Here is an 18554-nt window from a genome sequence, read left to right as displayed (position 1 = left end):
ATCCTCCCTTCCTCTGCTTTGGGATTCTACCCATATGTAAGGACTGCAGCAATGTGAGATGAAGAACATAGTACAGTTTTGTACCTACCATAAATGTAGATGTTCGAAGATCCACATTGCTGCAGTCCAATTTACCCTCCCTCCTTCCCCTCTGTAGTTAGAGGTGGTTGTGTGGTTTGGGTTGTAAATATTGTAAATATTGTATATATGGTTAGTGCAGGGGTGGTTGGTTGTTTTTTGCTGTTTTTTGGTTTTGCCCTTTCTTTTTAGGGCCTTCTGACATCTGGGGCAAGAAAAGACTGAGGATATGACGTCGGTCATGCGCTTTTGTACCCTGACGTCCTGATGTCAGTTTTAAGCGCCTTGACCGACGTCAGCCTAATACTTTGGTATTCGGGCCGACCGAGGACAGCGGACTACCCATATGTAAGGACTGCAGCAATGTGGATCTTCGAACATCTACATTTATGGTAGGTACAAAACTGTACTTTTTGTGTCTATATAAATTGCCAGTGGTTGTGTCTTAGACCCTTGGAATGGGATGACACTATGGGTCTCATGGGTGGGTTCTGTATACTTTTATGTGTTTTGGGAATACCAAAAATTGCTGGTATAACTGGTTTCCTAACCTTCAAAAAATCGTGCAACTCCAAATCAATAAAACCTTGCAACAAATTGTCATCCAAAATATAGTCAATTTTTTTATATGAAATATTAATTTTGTTCTTGGAAACCACAGAGTATTTATTGCTATAGTTAACTATGTCAAGCATTTTTTTGGTATAATCCCACTGGTCCATGAGGACCACCCCCCCACCCTTGTCGGGTTTCATCACCCATATTCTATCGTTGTGTCTAAGTTCATTAATAAGTTGAATTTCATCTCAAGTTAAATTGTTTTCTGGTCTCTCTTTTTTTGTGGGGATAATTATTTCTAATCTGTTTCATAAGTATATTTTCAAAATTCATAATGTCATGTTGTAGTGGGGGGTTAAACGTACTACGTCTCTTTAAACTTCCTGTATCATCGTGCAATCTATCTTCTGTAAACATAACAGTAAAATTCAATTTCCTCATAAACATTTTAATATCTAATAAAATACTATCAATATTGGGTATACTACGTGGTACAAACGTAAACCTTTTAGTAAACAATTGAAAAAAAGTATTGTTTATTGTCAAATCAGTGTAATTAAAAATATTAAAATTGTCTAAGGAATGTATAATTGAATTACCTACATTCCAATTCTGTAAGTAGTCATTACAATTCTGTACGTTGTCATTCAGTGTATTATTAGAAAAAAAGCTAGAAAAAGAGCTAATATTAAATTCTTCAACTATTTGTATATTCTCTTGTTGTTCGAACTGTATTGGTAGTTTCCCGCTATCTGGGCATAGGATTGTCTTTGAGGGGCTCGATTTTTTATCCTTTCGGATCTCCTGAGCCCCATCTCCCCTAAAGGGGTATATCCATCTACATTGTATGTATTATCATCATAGTTTCCCCCAAAACCCCTTCAGGGTGAAAGTTACTATTAAATAATTCATCAGAGTTTGTACATTCATTCTTCCTATAATTATCTTTTCTGTAATTATCAGAATTGTGTACCTGAACAGAGTTAGACTTGTAATATACCTCTTTGTTAAAATGGAATTTTTTGTGGTCAGTTCTATATGCTGTGCCAGTCTGATATTCATTTAAATCCCTTTGTAATTTGGATAGTTTCCTATTATAGTTACTTGATGTTGTACTGTCCACATCTTGTATAGTGCTATAGTACACTGTTTTATATTCTTCCACAGTAAATAATAAATTATCTGAAATCTCCTTATACAATCTATCTCTGTCTTATCCCTTTCCATTTTATTTTCATTGTGTTTTATCAATAGCCGTATAATGGCCAAACCACATTCATTAAACACATTGCTTATATTTTTAAACAAATCATCGTCCACATCATAATTGATGTTACTGGAAATTTAGTAATTCTAAGTCCTTTAGGCACAATATTTTCATGTATAGATTTGTTGAAATACCAATTTTCCACTGTCAAACTTTTGTATCTCAACAATAACTGTTTTAAAGTCTTACATTTCTCTGTATAGGTCGTATTATTTTTCCGTTCATTTTCTTTCCCCTGCGCAGGGTTGCTGAATGATTTGTTCATCCAAGTGTGGAAATTGATGTTGAGGTATTTTGAAAAACTATTCACCCTATGGTGATTCAGTCCATTATCACTATATCCACTGGCAGAGTTTTGCGAACCAGGCATATTTTCCCTCACCAGTGGTAAGCCATTTCTCGCCATATTGTTTCCGTCTCTGGCGTCTGACGTCATAACGACATGCGCTGTGTTCCTCGCGCTGCTTTGAGCACAAGGAATCTCATTGCCCGATTCAAGAGGCGTATTGCCATTTTGTGAATAATTTTGTATAACTTTAATTAATTCCGTTAATAAAGAACTCTTATCCATAATACGAGTCCCAAAAAAACAGTCAGTCACTCAAGAAGAAACAAGTAGTGAAAAAATGAGCTATCTCAGTGTAGGAATAAGTTGGTAGAACTGTCAGTACCCGGAGACCAAACACAGATCTGTGTAATTCCACTCCTGCAGGAATGGTGATGGTAAATAAATCCAGTCAATGGAGACACCTCGAATCCAGAACACTGTCCAACCAAGAACCAAGCAAAATGTAAAAAAATTAGACCAGTTGCAAAAACCAGCTATCCGGTTCCATAAAGGTAGTCTTCCTTATCTCGTGTACACCACCAATAGTTCCTCATATAAGTGCTGCCAAGTAAAGGCGAACTCGATCCAAAATAGTATAGTTCAAACCTTTATTACAAACAGATACAGATTTAGCGCTTTCATCTCTTCACCGGAGACCTCTTCACTATTTATTTCTTGCCACATGAATCATTTGTCCCTTCACAACATTCTTTTTTAACAGCATAGGGTGGTCACTATTGAAATGAAGGTATGCATTTGAAAAATTATTTTTCCTATAGATGGCCGATTTGTATCTTTTTTCTACTTTGTCTTTATATAACATTTATGTACGGTTTTTATGTATTTGTTCATTTGCACAACTTCCACCTCAGGAGGATGTCACAATAAACACAATATATGAGAGATCCCTTTAAGACAACTGATTGTATAGATTGGAATCAATCTATTGAAGGGAATTAATTAACTAATTTAATTGACCATTTTTAGTATAAATGTGAGACACTAGTGTATACTAACTGATTCTGAAGAGGTCTCCGGTGAGGAGATGAAAGCGCTAAATCTGTATCTGTTTGTAATAAAGGTTTGAACTATACTACTTTGGATTGAGTTCACCTTTACTTGGCAGCACTTATATGAGGAACTATTGGTGGTGTACACGAGATAAGGAAGACTACCTTTAAGGAACCGGATAGCTGGTTTTTGCAATTGGTCTAATTTTTTTTACGTTTTGCTTGACACTTGCAGGAATCCTGCAGTGTGTGTCATGCTTTCTCTGCCAGGGTTTTACAGGAGAGAAAAAATAAACATCCTCACGGTTTGATTAAACCCTCCTTTGAGGAAACTTCGGCGTCCTCTCCTCCCTCTGAGAAATCCAGGTCCAAGTCTAAAATGAAGTCTCCGGCTCCGACTAGTTCTTCAGAGCCTCCGGAGAAAAGGTCTAAAACTACATATTCTTCCTTGGCTACACTGGTCTCGGAGCCGCAGGAAGCATGGTCCAAGGCTGTGTCTCCTTCCTCGGCTCCACTGGTCTCGGAGCCGCAGGAAGTATTGTCTGTTGTGGGGACGGCTTCTTCGACTCCACAGTCGTCGGTGCCGAAGGAGGTTGCGGTGGTTCTCGAGCCTGCTTCGGCACCGAACCTTTTGGAGCCGATTCGGAGCCATTCCCCCAGTCTTGTCTCGGTTCCGACAGAGAAGGTTTCTCGACCCCCGTCTGTCTCCTCCAAGTCCTCCAGGCTCTCTGATTCAGACGTCGATAGGGTGGTCCAGAGGCTCCTCCAGTTGCCAGTGTTAACTAAATTATTTTCGGCTCCAGAGACAGCTACTATATCGGTTCCATTTCTTCCTCCTCCGACAACCTCGGTGTCATTGGAGCCATAGTCTGCCGAATCGAGTGAAGTACCTGGGTCGGCTCCGAAACCTCCTGCTAGTCTTTCGGATCTGACATCAGCTCCAACCTTTTCCATTCCTTCTACAGGTTTCAGTACTCGGGTGTCCTCAGTCGAACCCGAGGAGGGTACATCGGGACTTCAGACTGCGGCTCAGAGTCTTCCCCTTGGTGCTTCGGCTAGGGGTACCCCGACTCTGGTCATGGTCTCGGAGGCGGGTTTTTTGTCCAATTCTGGTGGACCTGCCTTCGAGGCTATGAGGAGCGCGCTGGCCAAGTCCATAGTGACTTTACCTGAATCAGCAACTCCTTCCCTATACGCTGTGACTAGAGCTTCTGGTGCCCCCCTATCTCTGGACAGTGGGGCTCCTAGGCCTGAGGATACCTCCATGTGTGGTCCCCTACTTTGAGGGGCCCTTCAGAGTCTGTGCCTGAAGAGCCTCCCAGGAAGAAGTTGTGTAAGAGGAAGCATGTAGACTCCCCAGATGAGTCTGTCACCTCGGACACCGACCTCGATGATGCAGTAGGGTCCCCAAAGTCATCCTCTGATGATCTTGTCCTCCGATATCCTAGAGATCTTGAGACAGCGGGGTGACTGGCCATCCAAAAACCCTTCTGAGGAGTCGGTCTTCCTCAAGGCCTTCGGAGCCCAGCCTTCCGCCTCCTGGGTGTCTCCACCCTTCGATGAATTATTGGATCTTATTTGTCGAAGGGTGTGGGAACACCCTGACTCTGTCTAGCTGCCCCAGTAAGTCCTTATCTGCGCCTCCTGGAAAAGAATTTTTGACCAAGGGAGTACCTGTGGATGCCATGGTGGTGGCGTCTGCCACCCAGCAGGACATGGCAGAGGCTTCTACTTCCATCCATCCTCCTAATAAGGAGTCTAGGAGTATGGATAGGTATGGGAAGCATACCCTGTCTTCAGCTACCTTTACATTGCGGTCGCTGAATCACTTGTGTTATTTTACGCGGCTCCAAAGGGATCTCATAAAGGAGTTGGGAGATACCCTGTCTGGTAACTTGCCTGAGGCGTTGGCCCGGTCTGTTAACGCCCAGCTGTCTACCCTTTCTTCCATCGTCAACTCGTCCATGAGGCTCATATCTTAAGCAGCCAAGGGGGCGGGTAGAGCAGCGAGTTCGGGCGTAGCCCTTAGGAAGCTTGGATGCGCTTGTGTCATTTTGCGGAGGCTTTCAAGTCTTCTTTCATGGATGCCCCATTCGACGGGTCCTCCCTTTTTGGAACCAAAGTGAAAAACACCCTCACTAGATGTGAGCAGGAGGGTAAGACTTTGTCTGCCGTTGGGACCCGTTTTTCGCTTCCCACTAGACCTTATCCCAAGGCTCAGAGGGGAGGGAAAATGTGGTTTAGAAAGTCTCAAAAATCTTCCCCTGCCCATCAGAGTGACGCCCCCCTCCAGGGGCAGAGGAGGGGGGAATTTTAATGGAAGGCGTCGCCCTAGAGGCGGTGGAGGCCCCCGCAATACAGGAGACCGCGAGTCCTTTCGTGGTTCCTCCTACCAACGCCGCTGAGGGATTACCTGACTGTGCGTCTCCGGAGCCAGTCGGGGGTCGTTTTTCGGAGCATCTTCAGGCCTGGGAGTCCATCACTCATGATTGATGGGAACTTCGTATCATCACCGGAGGTTACACCATTCCCTTTTTTTTTGCCAACCCCGCCCCGCCGTCAAGAAAAATCCCGGACATTCCACCCAGTCAGCGGGATCAGGCAGCAATAGAGGTTTCAAAGCTGCTAGAAAAAGGAGTCATCCAACCAATCCCCGCAGACCAGATCGGAATAGGAACTTACTCAAGGTTATTTTTGGTGCCAAAAAGAACAGGGGACGTGAGACCCATTCTGGATCTCAGCCGTCTAAACCACTTTGTAAAGAAGTCCAAGTTCTGAATGGTCACTTTTCAGTCCATTTTCCCATTGCTGGAAAAAGGAGTATGGATGTGCTCCCTCGATCTCAAGGATGCCTATTATCACATCAAGATAAACAAGGCTTCCAGGAATCATTTACGCTTCCGGCTGGGAGCCAGTCATTTTCAATTCTGGGCCCTGCCCTTTGGTCTCACCACAGCCCCCAGGGTGTACACCAAGTGTCTGGCAGTGGTGACAACTCACTTGAGACGTCTAGGATTCCAGGTGTTTCCTTATCTAGACGACTGGCTCCTCACCGCCCCCACCAGGCATCTACTTGTTCAAGCCATGAGAGCTACTGTTTGGGCCATCTTCTAGGGATTTCATTCAACTGGGCAAAGTCTGTATTGCTGCCATCACAGCGTGTTGCCTTTATCGGCGCAGAGCTGGACTCTGTAGAGATGAGAGCTTTTCTACCGACAGAGAGAATAAAAGTGTTACAGTCCCAAGTCCTGGCTTTACTACCCCGGGGAAAAGCCCAAGCCAGGATGGTTCTTCAGTTGTTGGGATCAATGGCGGCTACCATTCTCTTAGTTCCGCTAGCCAGATTACACATGTGAATACTTCAGTGGCTCCTTTCGGCCCAGTGGTCATATCAGGAACGCCCCTTGTCCCATCCAATTCTCATCACAGAGAGATGCCAGCAGGATCTGCGTTGTTGGCTTCTCTCGTCCAATCTGGATCAAGGGAGACCCTTGAGCCCCCCGTCCCCTATTGCAATAGTAACCACGGACACCTCCCAGATAGGGAGGGGGGGCATTATCTGGGCGAGATGGTCTAAGGTACGTGGCAAGACCACGAGGTTCACTTGCATATCAATGTTCTAGAGATGAGAGCGGTGCTTCTAGCGTTGCAGGCACTTCACAGCTCTCTTCCCAGGGGAACTATTGCGATTCTTTCCGACAATATGTCTGTTGTCTGGTACCTGAACAAGCAGGGAAGAACCAAGTCCTACCCACTTTGCAGGGAGGCCATGAGAGTGTGGAATTGAGCAATCGCTTCCCAGCGCTTTCTAGTGGCAACGCACATTCCGGGGAAGTCCAATGTGATAGCAGACAGGCTGAGCAGAGCTATTCTGATGCCTCACAAGTGGTCCCTGAATGACAGCGTGGCTGCTCAGATCTTCTCCAAGTGGGGTCTTCCCTGCTGCGACCTCTTTGCCACCCCCCTGAATGCAAAGTGCAGCAATTTTTTCACTCTGATCCCCCCACAGGGGGAGTCGCCCAGGGGTGCTCTAGTCCACAATTGGCCCTCCGGTCTGCTCTACGCCTTCCCGCCAGTCCCTCTTCTACCAAGAGTGATTCAGAAGGCTACATTCTTGGGAAGCAAGATGATTTTGATCGCACCACACTGGTCGGAAGTATATGGTGGGTGGTCCTTGGATTCTGGACCCAGCTCCAGACCTATTGACTCATCAGTCAGGACAGCTCCATCCATCCCTACGAACACTCAAGCTCGTTGCCTGGCTCCTCCACTTCCGATCTTAGTCAGACAGCATATCTTTACCCCGAAAGTAGTACATATTCTGTCTTCCTCCCACAAGTCTTCTACTAGGAAAATATACTCTAGTAAATGGAAAAGATTTGCAATTTGGGCTCAGCAACGTGATCTTTATCCCCTTACAGCCCCGGTGTCGGCGGTGTTAGATTTCTTAGCTACACTCTTTAGACAGGGCTCAGCTGCCTCCACTATAAAGGTTCAGTTGGCAGCAATCTCCAATTATCATGTTGCACATGAGCCTTCTCTCATGGGTCATAAGCTGTGTAAAGCCTTTCTGAAAGGAGCCTGGTTGCTTCGCCCTCCGGTTTCGCAACCCGTCTTGCCATGGGATTTAGATGTGGTGCTCAGAGCTTTGACGTCTACTCCCTTTGAGCCGGCAGCCTCCTGTGAATTGAAATTTCTGTCATGGAAGACTGCCTTCTTGGTAGCCATAACTTCAGCCAGAAGAGTATCGGAGCTTCAAAGCCCTTTCTGTTAAACCTCCTTATTTAATTTTTCATAAGGACAGAGTATCTCTGAGACTTAATCCTTCTTTTCTCCCTAAGGTCTCTTCAGCCCTTTGTCTCCACCAGTCTATTGAGCTTCAGGTCTTTTTTCCAAGGTTTTCCAACAAAGCGGAATATAAATTTCACCAGTTGGATGTGCATAGACAACTGAGGTTGTATTTAAATAGGACACAACAGGAGGGGAAATCAGATCAGTTGTTTGTGTCCTTTTCGGACAATAGAATTGGCAGATCTGTAACTAAGGGCACCATAGCTAAGTGGATTAGAGACTGCATCTCATTTATTTATGCATTAGCGGGTAAGGATCTTCCCTTTCCAGTTAAGGCGCATTCTACCAGGGCTATGTCAACTTCAATGGCCTTTCACGCTAGACTATCCATAGATGAGATATGTGCAGCGGCTACTTGGAATTCTCCACATACCTTTATTTCTTATTACAAACTGGACGTGGCCTCTAGAGGTCAGGCTTCCTTTGGTTCCACAGTGCTCAGGAGTGTTTTCCAGTGAGCCTCCCGTTAATGAATGTAGGCGAGATAGGGATCACATTACATCTTTTAGTTATGTACTTACCATAATGATAGATGTATGTGATCCATCTCCACATTCTACTCCCGCCCTCCTTCCCCCTACCTGTTGGACTTCGAGGAAACTTGTATTCGAATTCCTCTGAGGATATTATTTTTTCTCTCCTTTTACATATATATCCTTGTGGTATGGTGTATGTGGGATAATCATATGGGGGCAAACCAGATCTGGGGGTTTGGGCATGATGCATCCTGGGATACAGGGTTAGCCCAGCCATTGAGAGACTTTGTGCTAGTTATAGTGGCCATGTCGGAGCCGACTCTCGGCTCCGAGCCCGTCAGTAATGAATGTAGGCGCGATGGATCACATACATCTATCGTTATGGTAAGTACATAACTAAAAGTTACTCTCGTTCCCTGCCTGCAATAGGAGTTCCGATGGTGGGTGAAGGCTTGTCACCAGAACAAGGGACAGCCATTCACTCTACCCCTAGCCACACAGACATTAACAACGGATGCATCGGATTACACCTGGGGAGCCCACATGCCAGGAAGATGTATTCAAGGCACATGGTCTGCAAACCAAATGCATCTACATATCAATTAAAAAGAGATGCTAGCTGTTCAAAATGCCGTGACAGCCTTCAAGGACCTATTAAATCTGGGACAACTACTGATAAAGACAGACAATACCACGGTCATGTAGTATATAAACAAGCAGGAGGCACTCATTCTTACCCCCTTTGCAGACTGGCCATGACTTTGTGGGACACAGCATTGACTTACCAAGTACATCTGCAGGCACAATTCCTGCCAGGAAAGATAAATACTCTGGCAGACGAACTAAGCAGAAACCTCATGGATCCCCACGAGTGGAAATTGGATCCACAAGTCTTCAGCATGGTAACAAGGAAATGGGGATGTCCGGACATAAATCTACTTGCCTCACCTCACAACTGCCAGCTAAAGAGATTCTGCACAAGGACTTATCACAGACCAGCATGGAAAGTGGATGCCCTATCTTTCAGCTGGAAAAACTTAACAGTGTATGCCTTTCCTCCTCTGCCTCTCCTCCCCAAGGTACTCCTAAAGGTCAGACAGGAGAAGCCAAAAATGATACTGATTGCCCCAGACTGGCCACGCCAATACTGGTATCCAATCCTAAGGAACTTGTCTCAGTGTCCAGCCTGGACCTTACCTCAAGTGCCTCATCTACTGTCCCAGAAGAACAATCAGATCCTGCACAGTCAACTCAAGACCTTAAATCTGGCAGCATGGCGGATAATGTAGTCATACAAAACACAACACAGCTGTCACTAAAGCGGTGATGGATGTCATTTTGGAGGCCAGGACACCTAGTACTAGAAAATCCTATGCTGAAAAATGGAAGAGATTCTGTGCTTGGAACCAGGCACAAGGAATTGACACAGCTGTACCAAATATTCCTCAGATTTTGCAATACTTGACTGAGATGCTGGACAAAGGCATATCCTTTTCATAGGTTTCATAGGTTTCATAGGTTTATACTAGGCTATCTGCCCTAAGGCATTTATAAGTCTAGCCCAAATTTTTGTGGCTTACGCCACCCCTTATATGAAAAAATACTGTGCCCATTAGTTTGTTGTGCCTCTGTCCAGCAGTGACACAGAGATGATTCCCGGGGTAAACCTAAGATCTCCCATCCACAGGTCTAGATTTCTCTTGAACAGAGTCAGCGAGGTGCTCTGCCTCACATGGACGGGATTTTATTCCACAGCATAGGGAGTCTCTGGTGATAAATCTATCCCTCCAGCACGTCCTATTTATATCCGTGCTAAGGTTTAAGTTGCTTGCTCTAGTGGTTTTGGTGGATTTGGATTTTTGAGGTGGAGCATGTCCATTAATTCGGGTTGGACATGGCCTTGTATGTCAGGCACATGTCACCTCTGAGCAGACGGTATGCGACTGAATAGAGCTGGAGTTTCTTCAATCTGGCAGCATATGACAGATTTTGGAGTCCCTTATCCTTTTGGTGAGGAACTTTTGGGGTCTCTCCAATTGCTGCAGATGTCTGGTGAGATACATCCCGAATGGGGCATTGTACTCGATCATTGGTATGATAAGTGAAGAGTACAGGGGAACAATGACCTCACTAGATCTGGATGTGAATCCCTTCATGATCAGGTGGGCAATGTAGAAGGTCTTTCTAACCACTTTAGCAATGTGAGTGTCAAAAGAAAGGCCACTGTCAACCTGGGTCCCCAGGTCCCTGATAACCTCTTCTGTGCTTTTCATCTATAAAAATTCATGCCTCTGCCATTTTGGCTCATTACAATACAGAGCTACCAGTCTTTTCTCATCCTTTATTAAGGCAGTACCTCAGAGGGGCCAAAAATTTAAGGCCTCCAAGGAAATCACCAGTACCTGCATGGGACCTCCGTTATGTCTTAGAAAAACTCACCCTGCCTCCTTTTGAGCCAGCCGCTACAGCTGATGTAAAGTTTTTATCTTGGAAAACAGCTCTGCTCCTAGCAATAACTTCTGCAAGACAAGTCTCAGAGCTACAGGCACTCATGGCTGTGGAACATTTTATCATTTTTTATCCAGACAGGGTTTCTCTGAGGACAAACCTGACATTTATGCCTAAGGTAGTGTCCAGTGTGGCCTTTAACCAAACTACTCATCTGCCTACCTTTTATCTAAACCCACAGAATAAGGGGGAGAGAATTCTGCATTCTTTGGACATACACAGACAGCTATGCTTCTATTTCAACAGAACCAAAGCTTTCAGAAAGACAGAGCAATTACTAGTGGCATATGCTGCAGGATCACCAGGAAAGGCTATCTCAAAGCAGACTATTTCAAAGTGGATAGGCCACTGCATTCGTTTCTGCTATACACAACATGGCAAACCAGTACCTAAGGGCATTAGGCCACATTCAACCAGAGCAGCAGCCACTTCAGCAGCCTTCCTCAGGGGAGTACCAACCAAAGATATTTTAGAGGCTGCTACTTGGAGTTCAATGCACACCTTCACAAAGCACTATCACTTACCACTCTACTCTAAATTCAGGGCAGGCTTTGCCACTGCAGTTCTGTAGGGCCTAATAGCCGCTCCTAATGCTATTTAGCTCCAGCCTCCCAACCTTAGCTTTGGGATTCAACCCAATTGTAATGATTGCAACAGTGAAACATAAAGAACATAGTACAGTTGTGTACACTTACCATAAATGTAGATGTTCGAGTGTATTCACTGTTGCAGTCCAGGTTACCCACCCACCATCCCCCATTGCTTTGCTGGAACTTATCTGTACTTCTCTATTCTATACAATCTATGTGGTGTATTTGCTTGTAGATGGAGGCAAAATATATACTTTGTCGCATGCATGTTTTATTGACATAATTTTAGCCTACCCTTTATGGGGCACCTGACATCTGGGGCAAGAAAAACGGAAGAAAATGGCGTTGGCTGCATCTTTTATAACTCTGGCGCACTGACATCAGGGAAGAGGCGACAGCAGCCGACGCTGGACCTAGACTTTGGAATTCAGGCTGACTGAGGGTTGCCTGCCAGCAGGATAACCCAATTGTAATGACTGCAACAGTGAATACACTCGAACATCTACATTTATGGTAAGTTGGTAAGTGTAGTGTACACAACTGTACTTTATTGGTGTGAGTAGCTGGGAGATAAGTTGTGAAAAGCCATATAGATTTATATGGTATGTTGAGTTTTGAGTTAGGACTGGTAAGTATTTCCCAGTTTATGTTCACGTCCCCAGTGAAGATGATTTCATTAGGGATGTTGTGGGAGAGGTAGGAGAGAATGCTTTCCAGTAAGGGAATGTTGTCCCCTGGTGGAATGTAGATAGATATGACAGTAATAGTTGTATAGTCATTGAGCTTAAGATTTGCTACCAGTAATTCTGCAGGAGAAAAGGAATGTATAGATAGCTTTGGGTATGTAAAAGTGAGGTTGTTGGGAGTATACAATTGCAATCCCTCCTCCTTTTTAATTAGGGGGATCGAGCCGTATTATATCCAGGAGAGAGTATGTCCTTATCTAGGTTTTGTGGTTGACTATGCCCATGGGCTTAAGGATGCATAAACAGATGTATGAGCATAAACCCCCTATCTCACCACTAGTCCAAGCACAGGTCTTGCTCTATTAGATGTCAGCTAGGAAAGGAAAGTGGGATTGTGATAGGCAGATTTCCTACAAGGATCTCCACTCCCACATCATCAGCTGATATTGCAGTCTTCTTTTTTTAAAACTGGATGTGCTTCTAGCGTTTGTACATTCAGACATTCTCCAAACATTACAAGGTTGATGACTACTGTAGGCATTTAGCTGATGACTAAGATTTGCTTTGGCTTTTGTACAGGACATGCTTTAAACAGGCCACTTGCTCCTTAAAGGTGAAGATGCATTGCTTGGTACTTCAGAAATGTTTGATAGCATCTTTAGTTAGGCTTTATACCAAGTGTAGACATTGGGGGTTTATATGGGATTTATTGAATTCCTGAACATTAACCCTTAATGTTTGGTGTGCACTTTATTACTTTCCATATATCTTTGGTTGAAATTACTTAATACATTTGTCCCATTGCTGTTTACCTTTTGCATAAACTTTTTTTAAGCTTCCAAGACCCCTTTGGCTTTCACCAAGAGCATTTTGATATACTAAATTGGTCTGCTACTTTATCACTGAAAAAGAACCGTATAGGGCACAGTGTGCACTTTGTTTTATAGATGGGCTTCATCTTCTCACAGTGGGGCAAAACAACATCCTTGTATCCTGTGGGACATCCACTGCTGTGAAAGATCTTGCTTTGGGATGTAGTCCACCTTCTATTTTCATTCATATAATGGATTTCTGCCACATTGGCCGTAATATTTGAACATCTATTTTTGTGCAGGTGTCTATATAAACTTACATTATAGTGAGAGCACTCACACAACTATACTGTTTTAGAAACATTGTTCATTTTTAGATGGTATTCCTAGCATAGCTAGTTACAGGACTCAAACCAGAAAATGTTTATTTTGGACATAGTGTCAATAACAGAACTTTTAAAATAAATTGTGACAGCTTGTCCTCCTTTAGTGTGAATGTATTTAGATGCCAGTGGTCTGCAGTCAAAATAATGTATGTATTTTGTCTTCTGTTTTTTTAAAGGACCAGTTGTATTGCATCTCCTTGCTTATTTAAAAAAACACCTTCTTTGGATGACCAGTCTTCTGAGGGTCATGAAAACAGCTTAGAGACTTTTACTCCCAACACTTGCAATGTTGAACTTTTTCCATGTCGGACAGGTAGTCCATGCCATGTGGAATCTGACACAATTTCAGACTCCAGCATTACATCTGCCCAGCATGATCCATTACTGTCTTTGGATATGCAGTCCACAGGTAAGGAGTAATTTGATGTTTGCCAGTGTATGTAGCAATCCTAGCTTCTATTTTGAATTTCCGCACTGTAACATGTGACTGTTTCACTATGCATTTCAGTACCATGCAGTACACAGCAGGTTTTCTTTCAAGTCTGGCATTTTGCTTTGTTAGTGCAGCTTTCTTCTTGATGCTCCCTTTTATGATAATGTGTTTAGCCTGGAATAAGATGGTGACTTTGCTTCTGCGATTTCTCACTTTGCAGTGGAGGCTGCTCATTTGCCTTGCACAGTGCTCATCCTAAGTATCACTACTTACAAGTAAGATTCTTTATAAATGGCAATTGGTTGGAGGTGGACATAACTTACAGCCCCCCCCCCCGACAGCTCTCACAACTCGTCAAGATTGGGTACAGCTTTGCCAGCTCGCTAAGTAACTCAAGTTCCTTTTTCCATTTGCTCATACTTACTATTTTAATTGCCTGTTGCACTTGTAGCAGTTCCAAGTTAAGAGCTCACGGCTTGACCATACAATCAAACTTCTGTTACAGTATTAGCCTTCCAACTCCTTAATTATTACAGATTAACATACCAGCAGCTCCTCTGAATATTAAAAAAGACACGGACCACAATGGGTTTAAATGTTAAATGACTGCAGCCATTTGTTTATTGCTAGCTGCCTTAATTGAATGAAATAATTTCAAGAGTTGTGTGCTGGGCAGGAATCTTAGGGAGACCATGCACACACACTCACATTACTCAAGTACTACACAACAAGCAGCGCTGTCAACATCTGGTCCTTCAGCATTCACAGATTCCCAGAGCGCTTCAAGTCCAGTTTTCCTTGGGCTGCCTTATAATCTACCAGTTAAAGGTGATAAGCTGGACAGTTCTTTGGCAAGCACCCCCCCCCCCTTTGAGCTAATCTGATTTGTGGATGCACAGCTACCAAGTCCTGTACCCCCCCCCCCCATATAACTTTGACCTCTCTTACCTTTCCTGTCTTTTGTCATAAAAGGGAGGAGATTAAATCTTCCTTCTGTGTAGCACATCTCTGACGAATGGTGCCACAGACCTCACTTGGCTAGCAACATCTGTAATTCTAAATAGAGAATTTGCATGTCTTTCTCTGACTGGCGTACCCTATCCTTTTCATATCTGTCCAGCCACTTGACTTGCATGCCTGGTTCAGGTATATAAAGGCTATTCATGTTCTCTAACAGTTTGTCCTTGGTGTTAATTCTGTGTCACATTTTCTTTTCTGCTGTAATAGATCTTGCTTCTGCTGTATTATTTGCTGTACCACTTCTGACCAACATACAGTAGCCCCTGGCAAGCATTATTTAAGTACTTTTCTTGTGCATTTGTGTTCAGCAACTGTTTAATTAGTATGTGGCATATGTAATTTCCCCTTCCCAGCTACAGCCAGATGGCTGCAGGATCCCTGCCTAACTTAGATACTTTCTGCAGCACTTAGTTCATGTCCAAAACCCCAAACCATTTAACATTACACATAGCATGCTTTTGGGCCCCAGCTCCAGCTTCCTTCTTGTATTGCGGCCAGAGTTTGTAACTTCTCGATACAGGAATGTCTTGTAATTCATAAACACCTCTGCTTTCCTGGAGACTGAGCTGTAAAAACAGAGTTAAAGCAATTAACTCATAATATAAGCTGTATATGCATTGGTCTTCCAGCAGCTTAATATCATTCTGGGATGACTCTACTCTGTGGCCATAAGAAGCTACTTCTATGTGAAACAAAAGTGGTGTGTATTCTCTTCTATCTAGTCTGCTCAACTCCAATGCTTTCTGAAGTGTGACCCCTTACTTGATGCTGCATGAGTACCCTTGTTGGAGGCCAAAGAATGTGTGTGGCTGTATGCTCCGATATGTTTGGTACCCACACAGCACGTTTGCCAAATACCAACATAAACCTGCAGGAGAATGAAGCCTTACCCATTTATCCGTCCTGATCTGTCTTGGACATCTCTGCATAAACTGAAGCCCTCCCTTCGGAAGTTTAAACATAATCCTGTAGTAGGACAGTTGACTGACCATTTTTATTTGGCTGCAGCAGCTTGGACTTTCCAAGTATACCATAAGAAACACGCTGTAAATAATAGTCTGATGTGCACCTAAAACACACACACCCACACACCATTATGATGGCATCCCACAAAGATTTTAGTGCCCTTTACCCTATGGGGTACTTCTTATCCTCCTTCCTTGGAGACTGCCCACCTCTCCCCCCATCCCTTAAACATGGCACACACTTGAAAGGACTTTCCCACATCACCTCAATCCATTACTCAGTGAAACCATTTCAGTGCTGCCAAGCAACTTCTAGCCTTGCCAGGTCTCCAAAGTCCCTCGTTGCATAATATAAGATGTTAAGTTGTCTATCTTGCCTTCATTCCTGCTGTTTGGGTTCGGAGCCGATCCTCGGCTCTGACTCTGCCATCTTCTATAGCTTGAGAGTTGTTTACTGGCTCGAGGCTACCCCTTATCCAGTGATGCCTAGCGACAGCTACCCAGATCTCGTTTGCCGCTTCAGCTGCGAGGTGTGTCGTTTTTTGGCTCAAGCTTATATATTTCAATTTTTTGTGTAAAAATATTCTCTTAGACCCTTTAAACTAATAGATATTTTACTGTTCTTAGTTTTATTCTGTATGTGTTGTTGAACTACTTTGTTCTTCTTAGTTTCCCTTTTATTTAGAACTTGTTTAAGTTAGAGAGTTCTCCCCCCTCCCCCTCTCCCTAGGATAGCCGTTTAACTTAGAGGCTTTCCTTTCCTTTTTTTTTTTTTGCTATTGTTAAAAAAAAAAAAAAAAGAGAGAGAGAGGTCATATATTTATAGGTGTACTTGTTTAGAGTGGTACTTATTTGTCTGTCCGTGTTTACTTTGTGGTACTTAGTTTTTTGTAGTTGAGTCATGTCTAAGGAAGCTAAAGTATCTGGCTTTAAAAAGTGTGACTCATGCTGTCAGAAAATGTCTCTGACAGATGGGCACACTAGCTGCGTTTATTGTTTGGGTGCTGTTCACCTGCAGGACTCTTGTTCAATTTGCCATGCCTTTAGTCCAAGAGTCCTGCAGGAGCATAAGAACAAATTGATCCTTAGGGGTCTGTTAAAGCCTCAGGATTCACCGACAAAGAGTTCTCAGCCAGTGAAATCCCTAAAATCCACTAAACCGTCAGCTTCACCTTCGGAGCTGACTCCTGTACAGGATTTACCAAGTGTGTCAGTTCCGGCTGGCACCGACAAGACAACCCCTCCGTCTGCTCCATTGGATGTTTCGGAGCCAGGAGCCATAAGAGGCTGAGGGTCCCCTTCATTAGAGTCAGTTCATTCGGCTCATCGGTCTCCATTATTGCAAAGCGGACGTAACCACCATTCATCACACTCCTCTCGCTCCTCTAGGCTGTCTGATCATGATGTGGAGAGAGTAGTAAGTAGGTTGCTAAAATCACAGGCACTAGCAAAATTATTGTCTAGCCCTCCTCAACAGGTATCGGCTCCATCCACCTCTTCTGTTCCTCCTCCGACTCCATTGAGTTCGGAGCCGGAGTCCGCTGGGGTTCGAGTAGTGGAACTGTCGGCTCCGATCACCATCTCTCCTTCAGTTTCGACTTCGGCTCCGATTACCTTGATAGTTCCTTCGATCGAGGAATCTGGATGCCAGGGCTCCCTCGTCAGCTCTGAGGGGGCTAGTGGCATCAGACCCTTGTCTGACCCCCTTCTCCCTCTTGGAGCATCGGCACAGGTGAGCTCAGCTCCAACATTGGCCTCGGAGCTGTCCTCCTCGGCGCGGAGAAAGATTCCCATTTCTTCGGAACCGGAGCTTTCTCCACCTCGAGGCAGGGACGCCTTTGAGGTCATGCGGAGTGTGCTGTCCTCCGAGACAGCTCCACTACCAGCCCCACCGGCTCCGTCCCCGTAGTGTCTGTGCCAACCTCTGATCCTCCTCCAGACCCCAAGCGTAGGGAACCGATGCCCCAGGACACCCCATTGGGTGTTTCCTCTTCTTCCGAGGCCTCCCCTGATCACTCAGAGGAGCCCCCTCGGAAGAAGTGCAAGAGGAAGCACATTGACTCCCCTGAGTCTGTCACGTCTGATACAGACTTAGATGAATCGGAAGGGTCCCCGAGATCCCCCTCTGAAGATGTTTCCTTTTTGGACATCCTTGAAATGCTTAGGCAGAGGGGGAACTGGACTCCCCTAACCCCTACCGAGGATGAGTCTGTATTCCTGGACGCTTTCGGTTCCCAACCTTCCACCTCCTGGGTTTCTCCTCCTTTCGAGCCACTTATGTCTGTAGTGGCGTGAAAGGCTTCGTCAGCTCCGGACACAGTGGAACCAACTCCGAGGAGACCTGGTAAATTTATTACAGCCCCCCAGGATAAGCAATTCCTTTCTAAAGGTATGCCCGTTGATGCCATGGTGATAGTAGCAGCCACCAAAAAAGAGTTAGATGAGACCTCTTCATCAGTTCATCCACCTAACAAGGAGTCTAGGACGATGGACAGGTAAGGAAAGCGAATGTTTGCTTTAGCGACCTTCTCCATGAGGTCCCTGAACTATCTATCATTTTACTCGCCCTCAAAGGGATCTCGTTAA

At 44.5% G+C, this 18554-nt stretch overlaps 1 protein-coding gene across 1 annotated transcript in view; it reads left to right on the top strand.

Moving 5' to 3' along the window:
* Positions 1–18554, top strand: part of LOC122811561 (sentrin-specific protease 1-like) — a gene marked incomplete in the record, with an annotated part of 1729916 nt that overhangs the window by 620218 nt on the left and 1091144 nt on the right. The window contains 1 exon segment of the mRNA XM_044083479.1: positions 13727–13959. Coding sequence (XP_043939414.1) covers positions 13727–13959 — 233 coding nt within the window.

The sequence above is a fragment of the Protopterus annectens genome, chromosome 9.part0 (genome assembly GCF_019279795.1).
Source record: "Protopterus annectens isolate FY-2018-M chromosome 9.part0, PAN1.0, whole genome shotgun sequence".
Classification (NCBI taxonomy): domain Eukaryota; kingdom Metazoa; phylum Chordata; order Ceratodontiformes; family Protopteridae; genus Protopterus; species Protopterus annectens.
This window is presented reverse-complemented; position numbering and strand designations above follow the sequence as displayed.